Source organism: Phodopus roborovskii, unplaced genomic scaffold (assembly GCF_943737965.1).
Source record: "Phodopus roborovskii unplaced genomic scaffold, PHOROB, whole genome shotgun sequence".
Lineage (NCBI taxonomy): Eukaryota > Metazoa > Chordata > Mammalia > Rodentia > Cricetidae > Phodopus > Phodopus roborovskii.
Genome location: NW_026126541.1, coordinates 30650855 through 30667861, shown reverse-complemented (window position 1 = coordinate 30667861; position 17007 = coordinate 30650855). Strand labels below are relative to the sequence as shown.

At 40.6% G+C, this 17007-nt stretch overlaps 1 protein-coding gene across 2 annotated transcripts in view; it reads right to left on the bottom strand.

Moving 5' to 3' along the window:
- Positions 1-10961, bottom strand: part of Pum3 (pumilio RNA binding family member 3) — a 30712-nt gene extending 19751 nt beyond the window's left edge. Inside the window, exons 1-9 of one of the 2 annotated variants that reach the window (XM_051199690.1) lie at positions 10845-10961; positions 7753-7844; positions 6531-6749; positions 4448-4583; positions 3805-3880; positions 3303-3396; positions 3006-3072; positions 1769-1943; positions 328-431 (exon numbers count right to left, since the gene is read on the bottom strand). In XM_051199690.1, coding sequence (XP_051055647.1) covers positions 328-431; positions 1769-1943; positions 3006-3072; positions 3303-3396; positions 3805-3880; positions 4448-4583; positions 6531-6749; positions 7753-7837 — 956 coding nt within the window. In that variant the 5' untranslated portion in view covers positions 7838-7844; positions 10845-10961. Of the gene's footprint in view, positions 1-327; positions 432-1768; positions 1944-3005; positions 3073-3302; positions 3397-3804; positions 3881-4447; positions 4584-6530; positions 6750-7752; positions 7845-10451; positions 10581-10844 lie in introns of those variants that run through there. The other variant, XM_051199689.1, reaches the window with a different exon arrangement.
- Positions 10962-17007: the final 6046 nt, after the last annotated feature.

Genomic DNA, 17007 nt, shown 5'->3' with positions numbered 1-17007 from the left:
ACTTCTAAGTCTGTAGTGCAGTTTAAACAATCAACTGTATAAAGCTATATAACACAAAAAGGTTCAGTATAACACTTCACTTTGAAGAAAAAAAAAAGTTTTATCATTTTAAGAATGTTTACGAACCACTATAACAAATTAGTCAATAAGATAGATTTCAAGAGCCAAGTCTACCTGCATAAAGAATAGTTTCAAACAAAATGTTTTATACTCTTATTTATGATGGATTATTAACAGTAGGAAAGAAAATGCCTCCTTTCTGGCAAGGATTCTGTTAAATGTGGCTCCTACAAATACCACTGTCTGTAAATAACAAGCCTTTCTTACTTCTGGGCCATCGGAGTCAGAATCTGCTTCATCTCATCCATAATAAGCTCTAGCTTTCCCGGCTGCACCTCCAGCACCTTGTCCAGAGTTGGGTGATCTGCCGTCTGAAACAGAAGAAAAATCAAACACCTCCCTACAGCCATGTTAAACAAGTTTAAAAGTTTGCAATTTTTCTCATTTCTAGATGAAATGTCCACAGAATAGTTCCACACGATCTGAGTCCCTGTCTATATATCTGCCAGTGTGTGAGCTTCCCTGCAGAGGGTTGGCTCTAGCAACTTCTATGAATACAAAAACCTGGTGACACTAAACATTCCCACTAAAACAACAAAGTATTTATATACAACCCATATGAGCCTTCAGTATATTTTAAACAATCTCAAGGCTATTTACATGACATAACAACATACACACTCTACAAATAGTCACTACACTACATTGTTTACAGAACACTAATAGACAAAATCTATACATGTCTAGTACAGACATACATTTTTCTTTCTCCTTTTGGTTTTTCAATACAGGGTTTCTCTGTATAGCCCTCACTGTCCTGGACCTTGCTCTGTAGGGCAGTTGGCCTCAAACTCAGTAATCTACTTTCCTCTGCCTCCTGAGTAATGGGAATTAAAGACATGTGCCATCACCACCTGGCACTTATTTTTTTTTTCATAAGTTTTTTCTTAATGGTTTTGGTTGGTTGAGTCATAAGATGATGAAGCCATGGAAACAGGGGCTGGTTGTACCTCAAGAGCCAGTTTAACCACCAACCAAATTGCCAGCCATCAGATCTTACAAAGTACCTAGCGTGTGCCTAATCACAAATCCTTGCCTTGGTGTGTTTTATAACTGCTGGATATTCCCAAAGTTAAGTGCCACAAGAGAAATGCTCCAGCAATTCAACTTAGGAACTGAAGCTTGTCCACTCATGTCCCAAGGTTTGAAACAGGTCCTTGAGCAGAACTAGTCCCATCACTGGCTGGTCTCAAACTCAACTTCTACATTGCATCCAATGCCAGATCGTTGGAACCCTTCCTCTCCAGATCAATGCAGACAAAGGCAAGGCAAAACCAGGAAGAAACATGAAGCCCAGGGCACCTCAGCCGGAGCTGACCATGGAGCAGTTCTAAAGCTCCGCTCTCTATGGCCGTCTTTGATCCCACTCTCACTGCAGAAAGAGGCATGCTGAAGCATCACACACAACAGTTGGAAGCAACAAAAACGGCATGATCTAAAGATGATTTCAAGGCAGCATTCTGGAGGAGAAAGCATGGTATGAGTTCTTCCTCTCTACTGTACAGACATATAATCTAAGAGAACAACGGACACAAGTTGTCTCCAAAGGACCAGTTTGGTAAAATACACTCCTTAAATACAGGACCCTGAAACTTAAAGACCACACAGAAAAATAAATACACAGGGAAAAAACGTCCAGAAAGGCCACCTTGTAAAGCTGAAACGTGTTTCCATAGAGCTCCTCTGTCAGCATGTTCCTCTGTTCCAAAATGGCTTTGTCATTGTATGCATACTCCACGATGGCCGATGCCTCTGAATGCCGCAGCATCTTCCTCACGTGACCTTTAAAACTTCTGATTATCTCTGCAATCTGTGGTTTACTTCTAACATTGAAAGGAACATGGAAAAAGTAAATTACAGAAGAAGGCTAGGTAACAATACACCCACAACTTTCCAAAGGCCAACTCACCAATATCAGTGTTGAGAAGGGAGTTCTCCTATATGGGAAAGCTTGTGAGTGGGCAAATCAAAATCCATGTATTTTCAATGCTTAGCAGACAAAGCAGGCTACAACTCTCAGTGAGAAAGCCCAGTTCTGCCAAGCAGTTTCTTTCTTAATTATTGGCAGTAGTGGGGATTGAGCCTAGGACCTTATGCAAGCATGGCAAAGGCTCCACCACTAAGCTACAGCCCCGACCCTAGAGTCTTTAACTTCTCTGTGCCTCAGCTTCTTCATTCACAAAACAGAAACATGGCTGCTGTGAGAATTAGATGACTAAGCTAAGCTGCATTAATAGCGGCCAGTGCACAGAAAGCGCTCCAGGGAGTTCTTCAACTAGACCACAAGGATGGTTAGGGATGGACAGAATCAAGGAGGCAAATGGAGATAAAATAAACTACTAGTTCCTTAAAAACAGGATTTATTCTAAAGCATTTGAGCAGCTAATAAACTCCAGGAATAGATAGGAAAAATGTTATCAATTGCAAGTCCCTTATTGCTTGCTGCTATAATATTCTAGTACATTTTCAGACCCAAAAAGCCAGTCTAGATAAGTCCCAACAGCATGTCATTGAGAAAATCATCCCACTCTGACACATGCTAACACAATGACCTACCTCAGAGTCTGTTCATCTGCCCCTCTCAACTTTCTACCCTCTAAATACTAGTAACTGAAGTTAATTATTCCAATGCTTTGTTCTTTCTCTAAAATATATAAAAGTAGTCCATAACAATAGAGAAGGCACCACTATGAATTTAGTCAATTTCAGTTATTGTTTTAAGGTGTTCCACCCTTAAAACCACAAGTGTCTGGAGGTAATTACTAAGACCAGAGATTTTAAAGTAACATTTGGGAAAAGATGACTCCACAAAATTGAAAGCCAAGAAAAAACAAACAAACAAACAACAACAAAAAAAAAAAAACATACATTTTATAACAACTTACCCATACATGAGAAATTTCTTGACAATGTTCCTGGAATATTTAGCTTTACTTAGTTCAACCAAGTCACCTGGTAGGGAAAAACAAAACAAAACATGGCCTGGCATCCTCACTTCAGTTCTCCAGAAACAAAGAAAAGAAAGAAACACATGCATGATTCTGGAACAGATTCACTCTACATAGCAATGAAACCGGTTTTGCAGAAAACATGGAACTTCTCTCTAGGATATTCTTCAGCATTCCAAGATAAAACAAGTGACTTTATCATAAGTGATTAAAAATACCTCATATTAATGATACCTTGTAGTTCTTCAAAGGCCTGCTTCCTCTGCTCTTCATTCCCATACTGAATGAAGCACTGGATCACGCGTGTGGAGTCATGTGCAAAGGCAATCTGGAGGAAAAGAGTTGGAGCTTTCAAGACTCAGAATGTTTCTACTATTTACACCATTACAATTTATTTTTTCAGCTTAAACTGCCCTAGCCTGTTTGAGACAAAAATATGTTAATTATATGGTGCACTATTGTTTCGCTTTGCTTCCTATCACATTTCATAGCTGAAATAAATGCAAGAGACAGAAAAGTCTACCACCTTTCAAATTCCAGTCCTAATTAAAACTACATCCACAAGGATTGCATGAACTGTGGTTTTATTTCTTTGGAAGTTAATAGGTACTGATGTGAAACAGACTAATCCTCGAGTCTTGCTGCGTCGATAACCATAAACACATACAAAGAACACACTTCCCTAAGAAAGAAACGTGGATTTTTTTAAAAATTGGAATGAGCACATTCTACTCACAGTTTTAATTTTCCCTTGAATCAACTTCTGCAAATCACTCATCAGCTTCCCTCTTTTTTCTCTGTCACAGTCTTTTCTGCAGAGGAAGGGCAGCTGAAATTATTTTAAACATGAAAACCAAACAGCATGCAATATATGTTCACCATTTCAGCGTGGTTTTTCCTTTGAAGGCAGCAAACCTCTGACATTAAAATTATTATTCTGGAGCAGCCAGACAAAAGTAATTTTCTCAGAGGCAGAAACTCATCTCACAAGGCATAATTTTATGCATCAATCTAAATCTTAACAGCCAGAACTTCAGAAGCAAAGAAAAATAATGAAACAATCTGAGATAGCAAATACTTAAACATCTCAAAAACCTAGCTGATAAGAAATTGCCCTTCATTTTCTGAGAAATCCTTCGGGATAGATATCAAATCCATTTGACTCCCATCATTTCCATAAAGCTATCTGACACGATCCTAATGATTTCACACATTTCTGCATTCCGCACGCCCACACTACTGCTGTGACAGGGAACTGAGCACGCATCGAAGAAACCAGGTGCTGTCTTTGATGTTTAGAACATCTGTCTGTTCACAGGGCAAACCTCTGTTTCCCTTGTCTTGGACAGACTAATAATGACACTGTTAAGTGCCAGTACCTTCTCAAGCTCTCCCAAATGTGCTTTGCTCGAACCACGATGTCATAGTTGGTCTTATCACTGAGCTGCCTGCTCTGCTTCAGCTCTTTCTTCTTCTTTTTGAAGTCATCCCACTTGGGTTTCTTGGCTGCTGATTCTGGAATTGGATTCAAGGCATTTAACATTCCAAATACTATATATGAATTCGAATTTAGAACAGAGGGCAATCATCAGGTCCAATATTCATTCTAGAAGCCGTAAGTGGGAAACATAAGCTGGTAGAGAAGCTCAGTGGTACAGCACTTGCATGTATGAGGTTCCTTGTTTGATAAAGTATCAAGAATAAAACAAATCAGGAGTAAAATGCCACTGTACGACTTTAACTTTGATTACCCCCTTCACAGTAGGTATCCAAGGCCACCCAGTGGTAGGAACAAGACACAAATCCAGGGACAACCTACAGGTGCCTTTCACTCATGACAACACATAGCATGCGTCTACGGATTGATGATATAAAAACTGAGTTATCTACCTATTCCTGTATCTTTGAAACTTATATTATCAGTTAAACAACAAAATCAACCAATGAGATAAATGAATATTTCACTAAAGTATTATTCATATAAGTATCTCCCACCAAACCCTTTGGAGTTTAGTTATGTCTAAACCTCTCTCTCTGATTATAAAATTCCCTCACCACAAAAACTAAAACAATAAAAAAGTAAACTGAGTAATACTAACACTTAGGTATAAATGGCAATCATTTCCTCCTTGCCCCTTTCCTTCTCTGTTTTCATCTTTAAAATGCAAGAATCTTAGCATTTACACTTAACATTATTAGAGTCTCTCCATTCCCATTAAAACTATGAAGAAAAGCTACAGAAGGAGGGAAAAAGAAGCCACTGGGAAGAAAGAAAAACAAACAGGGACTGGAGTAGGAGAAGGTTGTGTAGACACACTGAGAAACAACGAAATTCCTCTCCCCTCACCTTAAGCATGCTGGCCCTCCTCCAGCAAGAAATCCTTAGGCAAACTCAAGAATAAGGAGCAGGCTGGAGAGCTAGACAGACAATAATCTCAGCTGGCAGGTACGGTGTTAGGAAATAAACCAAAAGCGCTCACAATGGGACAGGGTACAATGTGCAGGTCAGCATGGAGAAGCCGCTTGCTTGAAACCCACAAGTGACCATTGGGATCACACTGTGCAACTGAGCAACTACTGGTGAGATATGATTCCATGGATATCATGATCAAAAGATTGGCACGTCACGCCAAACAGAAGCCCCGGGAATAATTCTCATTAGGAAGCAATTCGCCCTGAAGGACTGAAATGGCTAAATCTATCAGGTGTGTACCACACACCCAGAACTATTACTGAATGTGAACCATCTAAGGAGCTGCTCGGATTTACCTGGTGTAGGCTCCACGAGGACAGAGTCTACAGATCTCTTAGTTCAGCACAGGTGGCAATTTAGCTGGGGCACACCATCTTTTTAAGGCCGGCTTCTACAATTAGTTTGGCCCTGTACTGTGACTGATTTTAAAACTACCTATCACCCAACACAACGAATAAAAAAGTTAGGTGGACATGACAGTACATACAGGTACAAATTAAAGGCTAGCTAATTCCTTAGCTAAAGAAATGAAGATCTCTAAGTATGAGAAAGTTTAAAAGCATTTTATTTTCAGATTAATTTTACGAGAGCTTTGCTTGCATTCATGTGTGTGCACCGCCAAGTATGCTTGGTGCCTGAGGGGTCAGAAGAGGACACTGAACGCCTTGAACTGGAGTTACGGAGGGATGTAAGCCACCATTTAGGTGCTAGGAATCGAATTCAGGTCCTCCGCAAGAACAAGTGCTCCTAACTGCTGAGCCACCTCCCCAACACCAGAATGAGAAGTTTTGAGGAGGATGCAAGCTGTTGTTTACTTAAGCCCTTCTGTGTTTCCTTCCTTTCACTCCAAAATGATGCCTGTCTAGGAGCAGGGCAGGCAGTCGCTGACAGCAGAGGACGAGAGCACCAAGGTCAGGTCACACCCCCCACACCCCCCCCCACCCCCCGCCTGGAAAAACTTCTGTAAAGACTCTAAGAGCCATGCTTACCATCACTTTTACCGTCTGGCTGGAACTTCCTCTTCTTATTGAATTTATTTGGCTTCTGGAATTTGTCCTTCGGTCCTTTGCCCCCTTGTGGCTTGTTCTTGAACTGCTTCACACCCTTTTTGCCAGGTTTTGTAGCACCTTTCTCAAAGTTTTTAGATGTCACTTTAGGCCCACCTTCCTTGACAACTTTCCGTGGGAATTTCTTTGAAGAACTAGATTCTAGTGATAACAATGAATAGTTCACTGATTCTGAGTCTAACTCTCTGGTACCTACTCAACTGGATGTTAGAGAACTACATGCTTTTAGTGCAACCGACAGCCTTACTCTCAAATATACATTAACCCCTTTGAATAAATTAGGGTTTAAATAATCAAACCGAAATTAAGAGAAAACTCTGATTATAAAATTATATAGGTTATCTATGTTAAACCCGGAAAGTAGAGGAATTAATAATAAACTATAATTTACCTCCTAGAAACCACTATTGCTAGCATTCATATTTCTGCAGTTTTAAGCATATACTAGACATAAAATATTAAGTACTTTTACATTTTGTCTTATTTGTGCTACCATCAATAGTTACATTAAAACTTCAATGGTTCAATAAGATAAGAATTTAAGAACAAAATGAAGTTAAGAAAGTATATCATAAAAATGAATTTCTGGAAATGTCTAACTAAGAAAAATCTTAAAGCCTGTAATAAAATTATTTGGCTAAAATTTTTAGTCAAAAAGCTTATGCATATTTAATAGACAGGATGACATCAACAATAGCTATGCCTTAAGACCACTGTAAGGGAAAGCATAAGACTGCTTAGGACTATAGAGGCCTGAATTCTTCTACTCAGCAATACTGACACCTGATGGACTAAGAGAGACATCACCGGTTGAAATTCAGAAGGCAGAAACTGAGTGTACTAGCCAGCTCCAGCCCATCAAACATTAAAATGAATTGTATAGTGAACAAAAATGAATTGTATAGTGAATAAACATGAATATCGCTGACACAAAGGATCTTTTATGAATAAAGCATTCCTCAATTATTCTGGCAATTTCTAACAGGTTAACTTAATGGGCAGTAGTGGTGACTTCTTTCTACCATGTTTATTGTAATCCTAGCCCATGAAGAGCTCAGCACTGGCTACAAACCTTGCCCCTCCCTCAACCATATCTTCACAGTAATGAGCACACGGGAAACACATGTAGGGGAGGCTCTCTTACCACTGTTTTTATGAAATCTATTCTTTCCTTGTGCCGTCTTTGGACTTTTTCCTGTGAATTTATTCTTCTCTTTGACTTCCATCATAGCAATTCTGGAAAACAAAAGCCCAAACCATAAAGAATCACTGAATTGCTATCCAATGAGAGTCATTAAATAGTGCAGCACATAGTTCTTGAGTGCAGATACAGGATAAAGCATCCAGGCACAGCCTGGTGGCTCTAGAGTCCACCAAGCACATAATTACTTCTAAGACATTACAACAACGGGCACAAAAGATAGCAACACAAGAACGAGGGACATGCACACACCCTGGCCAGTGTGCGACCCACCCGGAGGCAACACTAAAGCAACGGCACCGGCTAAATAAAGACAAACCACTGTTAAGAATGAACACCACTGTCTGCAGCTTTAACATGGGAAGGCTTGGTGATGAGTAATGGGGTGTTACCATTTGATTTCTTGGGCATCTACCTTAAAAAGCCAGGAACCAGCAACACCATGCATTTAGCACATGCTGCAATTTAATGAAAGAAAACCCAATAAAGCAAAAGCAAAGGTTATTGGCAAACTGTTTTAGAGGCAGCCAGATAACTTGCTGACCTCCAAATCACACTGAACTACCTAATATTTGAGGGGTATCTGCCTAACATGTTACTGTTGGGTTCAGGGACCTTCACTAAGCACAGGTAAAGTAACAGATACCTCTCACCAGCCTACAAGCTTTGGAAGAAGCAGAACACATATGGATACAAAGGCAAATGTCACCAGGCTCATGTCTACATTTTGTACATTTTGAAAAGTTACACTGTTACATGATCACCCATTTCTAAATGACTTTAAGAGTCACCTGCAGGAACTCCTAGACAATGTTTTCAGATGAGAAATATCCATTCCTGATTTTTTTTTTTTTTTTTTTTTTTTTTTTGGATAAAGGGTTTCTCTGTGTATCCCTAGCTGTGCTGGAACTAGCTCTGTAGACCATACTGGCCTCGAACTCACAGAGATCCAACTACCTTCTGCCTCTTGCGTGCTGGGATTAAAGGCATGAGCCACCACCTCTGAGCATTAATTAACTTCATGCTGGATGTGTTGACACACACCTATAACCCTAGCTCTGAGTGACTCAGGCAGAGGGATCACTATGAATTCAAGGCCACTGTGGCAACATAAACAAGTCCAGTCTGGGATACATAATGAGATATTGCTTCAAAAATCAAAACAAAACACCACTAATTCCTCAGAATATTTGAGTGTCTTGGGAAGAAAAAGAAAGCAGGTTCCAGGTTGAAATGTATTTGAGAAATAGTAAATTAAATAGCAATAGTCCACAAGTAAGGAAAGATTTTCCAAGTTCTTAATTTGCTACCATGAACTACCCATTGGAAAACAAACACTGAAACAGAGAAGACTTCCCAAACCTGACTGAATCACTTTCTCCAGGGAACGCTGGAATATGCCCTGGGTTTGAAGCCCAGAAATGCATAAAAAGTATATAGTGATGTGTATCTTATAATCCCAGCCCTGGAGTCACTGGAGTCTTCCTAGGCATTTTAAATTGTATAGTCATTTTATCACTTGGCAACATAGAGCCACACTTGCATTTCTGTGTGTAGGCTCCATGCAAGTACCACACACTAACCAACTGTGCTGCTGGCCCTCACGTACAGGTACCCAACCATACCATCATTTACATATTAAACCTGCATAGTTTATTTAAAAACAACAACGTGCCTTACCAAGGAGTTAAAAAGGCATAGGGCCTATAGCTCATTTACTCAGTTTCCTCTATTATTAGTACATGACACTGCAACCAAACTAAGAAATTAACACTATTATAACAATTTTCCCATTCATGTCCTTCTCCTATCCCAACATAGTTAATTTAGCTGACATGTTTTCTCTTATGTTTCAGGTTATGTCCCCTTTTCGACTAAAATTTTCATCATTAGACTGAGGTTATGCATGGGCGTGTGTGTGTCTCTGAGAGTGTGTGTACTAGCAAAGAAGTACTGTTCTCACAGCACCAAAGCAATGTAGCAACATGATTTACTCCTGAAGTTAACTTTGATCACTTAAAGCAGTATTCGCCAAATTTCACTTCAAATTAATTTATGGCTAAACCAAAGGTAAAGACAAGCAAATTGGGTTTTACTTTCTAGACATGTACTGGACACTTTCTGATTATGAATATAATTGGCATCTTACACTTAACATCTGAAATGTAATTCTCTGTATTCCCACTGCAAAGGACCCCAATGATAGCCCATCTTTCTCTCCCTGCCCATTCTCACTGTTGCCAAAGGGGCATCATCTACTGCTCAAGGAGAAAACCCGAGCACTGTCTATGATATTTGCTTCTTTATGTGTCAGTCATCTGCAACCTATCAGTAAGTTACCCTGCAATTCTCTTAAATACCTTTATCTCCATTTACCAATACTCAATACAAACCATCAAAAATCTCCTTACGGAACTTGCAAATTAAGTACATTTTTTTTTTTCCTTTGAGAGAATCAAGGCCTGTCACGAGCAACCTCCTGCTTTTTTTCTAATAACCCTTCAATGTTTCCTATACTTAGGAACACAAAGAACAATGCTTCCCATTACACAAGAATACAGAAACGGCACGATGGCTTCTAAATGCCTACTCTCCCCTTTATCTTGTCCGTGGTACAACTAACTCAGACCTCCGGGACTTACCCCATAGCCCTGCTTAAAATACTCTTGCCTCCCATCATACTTTAGGTCTGTTAACGGATCGCTTGCTTCTTCAGTTTTCCTTGAACTGCTCCTATGCGTAAGGTCTGCCACTAGGCAGGCACGGTAACCTCGACGCACCGGCCGGGCTTTGACAGCGAAGCCAGTTCCTTTAGCTTTGCATTAAGCATCGTAACGGAGTGGGCTTTAACCCCTGCCTTCGCCAGGCTCCCGCCAATCCCCCAACTCCGAGCCAGGAAAGCGGCCCGGGAGGCGGCCCTGGTGGCGGCTCTGGAGACGCCCGCTCGCCCACGGCCCCGCAAGGTCTTCCCGCTCCAGAGCAGCCAGCGGAAGGTTGTCCCGCACGGCCAGCATCTCCCTCTCCGCAGCACTCACCGCACACGTGGGCCAGAAGCTCGCAGAGTTCCGCCACCCTCCGCAACTTCCGCTTCCGTGTTTGGCCCCGCCCCGGATCCTCTGATTGTATTCTTCCGCCACGGTGCTTGGGTCAAGGGGTGGGGCTTAGGAGGAAACGCGAGGTCCGTAGTTTCCATTGGTCCACTATCGCCACACCTCCCTATGCTGGACCGCGCGCGTTTTGGCCCTTGAAGGGATCCGTCCGGTGAAGACGAGTCAGTGGCGCCGGAAAGTGACGTTGGAGCCTGACGCTTCTGGGAAAGACGCAGGTTCTCGCGAGGAAGGACCGTGTACTCTGCCATCCGGGTTAAAGTTCGGAAAGCTCTCCCTGAGTGTGTACGTTTGCGTCCCTTTTTCGTCCGTCTCGCCTGGAGCATAAACCTCTACCGGAGTCGGTCTGTTGAAACCTTGTTTACCAACCCCCATGTTTCCCATAGTCCCCACTGTAGCCTGGAGAATCTCTGGGACTCAGTGAGACCCTCGGGAATCATCCCACGTGTGAAGAGCAGTCAGTGATTGTGACAAGCTCTGCATAAATGTTTAGCGTTGTAAACGTCGACCCTTCTTGGACATACATTTCCCCCCTTTCCACTTCAGGATATATATTTAAGATATTATTCAATCTCATCGAGAGAGCAATTTAATAAACTTGGTCGTAGGGGCTGCAGAGATGGCTCAACTTCTTCGGAGAGGCCTGGCTTCGATTCCCAGCACCTGCATAGCTAGCTGCTCGTTGTAAATCCAGCTGCAGGGAATCTCACGACCTCTTCTGGCCTCCTGGGGCACCGCACACACTCGGTGTTCTTTTACATGGAGGCAAAATACTCAGACAAGTTCAAAGAAAACCAAGCAAACTCGATCATGCCCAACATCACAACCGTATTGTCTAACAGTTCTGAAATACAGGTGTTGGGCTGGCGGGGTCCCCCTTGAAGCCCCAAGAAGTGAACGGACTTCCCATGAGTCTGCCGCGTCTAGTGTCCCGGTGATCCTTGACTTTCGGGTACCTGGCTTGGGCCTCTGCCTCTGCCTTCCTTGTGTCTTTATGTTTAAGAACGCTTGAAGACAGCTTAGAGACTATAATCCCCTGTGGACCTTGCCTGCTGTGTCTCTAATAACACCTCTATTTTAAGGAAGTGGAAAATACCACAGTTGATCCTTCTTAGAATTAATACACAGAAAGGAGAATGTATCACAACTGCCCCCTCAATATTTAAAATACATATTATACAGTTACAAGAGGCTTATGAAAATAAACTCCATAAATGCTACATGAAAGAGATGGAGTAGCAGGTATTTATTTTGGCCCATCAAGGAAAGGCTATAAATATCCTGGTAAAGTATGGCTAATTCGTTAATTTTTTTTTTTAGTTTAATTTTTAAAAAATGTTCAGTTGAAGCTTTTCTGACTCGGACTTGAGTCATAACTCTGGTACTGAGTGGAGACATACATTCTAAAATGATCTAAAGATAAGATTATAAAGATGTATTAGACCCTCCAGAGTTAATCCAAATGAACCTGTCAAACATCTGGACAGGAAATGCACTTCAGAAAGCTATCTGTCCCAGAAATGTTACAAACTATGATAAACCTAAAGGCATGCTAAGATGGGAGGTGCAATTGTCTCCTTACTGGAACATGTGCTTCTGAATATTCCAGAAGTTTCTCCCCCAAGGCAGTTGCTCACACAACCTCACTCAGCCAGCTTGCTTCGTGAATTACAACTGACTGTAACTTGGTTTTTCAAGACAGGGTTTCTCTGTGTTGCTTTGTAGACCAGGCTGGCCTCAAACTCAAAGAGATCCACCTGCTTCTGCTTCCCGAGTGCTGAGATTAAAAGGCGTCCTCCACCACCGCCTGACTGTAGTTTTTCCACCTAGGAATTTTGTAAGCAAGCCCCCAATTAAATGTTTTCCTTTATAAGAGTTACCATGGTGATTCCTCTTCACAGCAATACAATGATGACTAAGACACCGACCTTAGCAATATCTTAATCTTTCAACTCAGTATCTTGTCCTTTGAGACATTCGGCTTGAGGAGCATAACACATAAGACGGTGCCGTTCCCTAGGCTAGAAGCCATGCTTATGGCTCAGTCCTCTATCCCACTGCTGAGCAAACGTCTTTCATAAGTACTCGTCTGCCTTTGTGGTGACAAATGCATCCCCCTAAGTGTGTGTAGGGTGTGAGACTAGAAAGAAGACTGGGGTGCAGGGCTTTGAAGGGAGAGGGGAAGAAAGGAAGGAAACGATGGGATACGTGTAACATGAAAGCAGACAGGAGTAAAATGCCAGAGGAAGGAGACCAGAAAGTGTGGGTGGATTTTTCTGTACCACCAGCCAGCTCAAATAATGACATGGATACTTATTATTAATAATTATGAAAGCTTGGTTGATAGCTAAGGCTTGTTTCTAACTCGTTAAATTAACACATATCTTTTAATCTACATTCTCTTAAGTAGCTAGGTCACCTTTATTTTGTAAAGCCCATGTTGCTTGCTCTGTATCCCTGGCAACTCCTTGAGACTCCACCATCTTCTCAGCATTCTCTCTGCCCCCCAAATCCTGCCCAGCTCTTGGCCATTCACCTTTTTACTAAAGCGATCAGAGTGACACATAGTCACAGTGTACAAAAAGATTATTCCACAACAAGAAAGCAGAGAAGAGGTGACACAGGGAAACTATTGAAGGATAAATAAAAACAAAGTACAAATGCATATACATATACACATACATACATACACACACACACACACACACACACACACACGGACATTTCACAATGAAACCAGTTACTTTATATGCTAAAAAAAAACATGAAATCTTGAAGGTGACCTTTTCTCATTCAATGAAGGAAGGGCTACATTAGCTTTGGTCCTAAGAGCTGGATTCCAAATTCAATGTGGCTGCTCCTGAATTGATTTAATTGACTGGACTCTATTAACTCCTTCTCTTCCTCCTTTTCTTCCTTTATTTTTCTTTTTGAGACATTGTAGTAGCCCTGGCTGTCCTGGAACTCACTTTGTAGATCAGGCTGGCCTAGAACTCACAGAGATCTGCCTGACTCTGCCTCCTGAGTGCTGGGACTAAAGGCATGCACTCTCACAGCCAGCTTCCATTAATTCTTTGATAATGCTGACTAAAGGAGAACAAGGAACAAGAATTCAGGGGCTTCAGGAGCCTGTCTTGCACTATTGAGCAGAAACTGTAGTGATACCAGACACTTAGAAAGCTCTGACAAGTAAACACTCCCCAGAAGAAAAGGAGCTACAGAACACACTCCATCACACAAGTAACTGTTTACATGTACACACTAATGCCCTACTACTCATTTTCTTTTTCACTAAGGAGAATAAAAACTTGTTACACACCAGACCCCAATTAAAGCAACTTTTAAAGCAACCCTCCTTTGCTGCCAATGTGGATTGCTATTGGAGTTTGTTTGGAGTAAAAAGTGTTTTTCATTTTTACAGAATAATACAAAAGAATTATAACCTACGATTTTGTTCCTAACCCAGTAACTATCCATTCTTTAACTCTCCAATGATCTCAATGTAGATCTCCATATTTGTGGAAGTTTTTGGTGCTATATGATAAAATTTCATCTTTAGTTAGATGAGGTTCTCTCCCAAAAGTTAGTCACTACTGTAGCTATTAAATATTTTAGTCTGCTGTGGAATAATCCTTCTGTACACTGTGAAGATGTGTTGCACTCATTGCTAATAAAATGATGATTGGCTGGTAGCTAGGCAGGGTTTGGGGAGCAGAGAGAACCCTGGGAAGAGGAAGGGCAGAGCCATGAGCCAGACACCTAAGAAGCAACATGGGAAGTTCATAGATGAGGTAAACGAGCCTTGGGGCAGCACATAGATGAATAGAAATGGGTTAATTTAAGTTGTAAGAGCTGGCTGGAGACAAGCCTGAGCTATTGGCTGAACATTTATAATTAATATTAAGTCTTTGCATAGTTATTTGGAAACTGGCTGATGGAATAGAAAAGTCTGCCTATAAATGCTATTCCAATGTGGGGCCCAAATTTCCACATAGGGCCTGAGAAAACTAAGACAACAACAACAGACCCCAGCGAACTAAGTAAGAATGCTTGCCTAAGTTTGGGCACTGGCATCCCAGAGCTGAGGGATTGAATGCAGTTCCTGGTTAATAAATGCAGCTCTTGGACAGGCCCTCTCGGCATGGAGCTCATTTCTCACAGGCCAAGGAGCATAGTGGAACCAGCCACCAAAGCTGAGGCAAAAGTCCTAGCCACACTGCTTAATAGTTTAAAGGCTCATTGGTCAGAAAGGATAGAGATATTCAGCAAAGACAGATTCAAACAAAATAAAACCTCTAAACGGGTTACAATGTGTTTAACATTGTCATAGGCTAGAGAAAGAAAAGAAAATCGGTATAGGTGTCCTAGAAAGAAACAGTTTAAAAATAATGAAGAGAGTAAAAGTAATATAAAAAGAAAAAAAAAACTGCATCAGATTGGAAATACAGAGTGAGTCTGGATCCTGTATGTTATTGTGTTCATTTTAAATTTTTTTTGAATGCTGATGAGCAAATGACAGCTCTGACAGGCATGGGACTGTGAACTGGACTGCTAAATTGAACCAACCTAGATGCTTTAGGGCTATCTTAATTTTAAAAAAGAAATTTAAAAATTATGTTACATTAGGGAAGAGACTGTGTTTTTATTTCCACATGAAATGAGAGGCTGTGAATTCATTCCAGGTTGTTATGGATAAGGTTTGATTGGGGAAGACCCCCGGAAAATCCTGACTACAGACATAAAGAAATAGACCTAGAAAAACTAAAAAACATGAAATGTGTATTTTACCTACTCAAACATGAAACAAACAAACAAAAAATCATCTTTGGCTAACTTGTGTACAATACCCAGTCTATACTTGTATTAATACAGAAATGTATGTTACCTTTAAAAGCTGATGTATTTTCAGAACAAGGACACCAGACACCAATAAAAATGGATGACCAGGTGATCCAGCATCTTAAAATGCCTCTGTTACAGTCTCATCAGAATTCTCCATCCAAAACATCTTCAAGGGTACTGGCTGAGATGGCCCAGCCTCAAAAACTACTCCAGCCAAGACCTAATAATTATTCTGATTTTCTCAAGGATTCCCCAAAGATACCAACACCCACAGACAATAGGAAGTAGTCTAGAGCACAATACCCACTTTCCCACAAGATGGGGTATGGGTGGGTTTTGGTTATTCAATGGATTATGAATGTTTGTCATTGTTCATGGGGATCAGTTACAAGTTGATATTGGTCATAGGAAAAAAGTTAAACAATAGAGTTAAATTCAAACATCTATTTCTAAAGGAAGGAAAGGGATTACTATATAGAAATGATGAGATAAAAGGTAGATAATTGAATCTACTTTAATCCAAAAAGCAACTATTAATCTCAAAATATTTTATAATGGTATGGATTTTGGTTTATTGATACAAATTTAAAGCTAGTTTTGGTATACTGTATGTTTCTACTTTTGTTTGGAGTATTGTGTGTATACAGATCATTAAAAAAATAATGTATAATTAAGAAATACAGATTAATAATCATCTATAATCAAACTTGTAGTTATGTTATGTATGTTTTTGAGATCAAACAGATATATTTAGATAGATAAATGGTCCTCAGACACTTCAAAGACCTACAAAATATGGCATCTAATATGTTTAATAACTAAGGATTTTCATGACAGTGAGACATGTCTGCTCCTGGAAGCACCAATTTACTTCAAAAGAAGATGATGGGCAAGAAGAATCTCCATATGGAGTTTGCTTTCTTTGCAGCAGACATTAGCTATTGGACAAAAAAAAAAAGTGTCCTTGCCTTGACTGCTGATAGTTTACTGTCCAAATTGGACAAGCAGGACACAAAAGAAAGTCACTGCTGAAACATGCCTAGACAAGGTGGGACAGTCCTTCAAAATTCCTGCTTCACAAAATATACTAGGCCTGTAGACTATAGTTGGATGACCCGAAATTATGGAAGAACTTTGGGTGACTGTCCAGGGAGCCAGATGTCACTGTAGTTAGATAATATTACACCCATCTAGGGTCTTTGAGGGAGTTAAAGACTAAATAATTAGACTTAAAGTTTTCCTTAGCTAT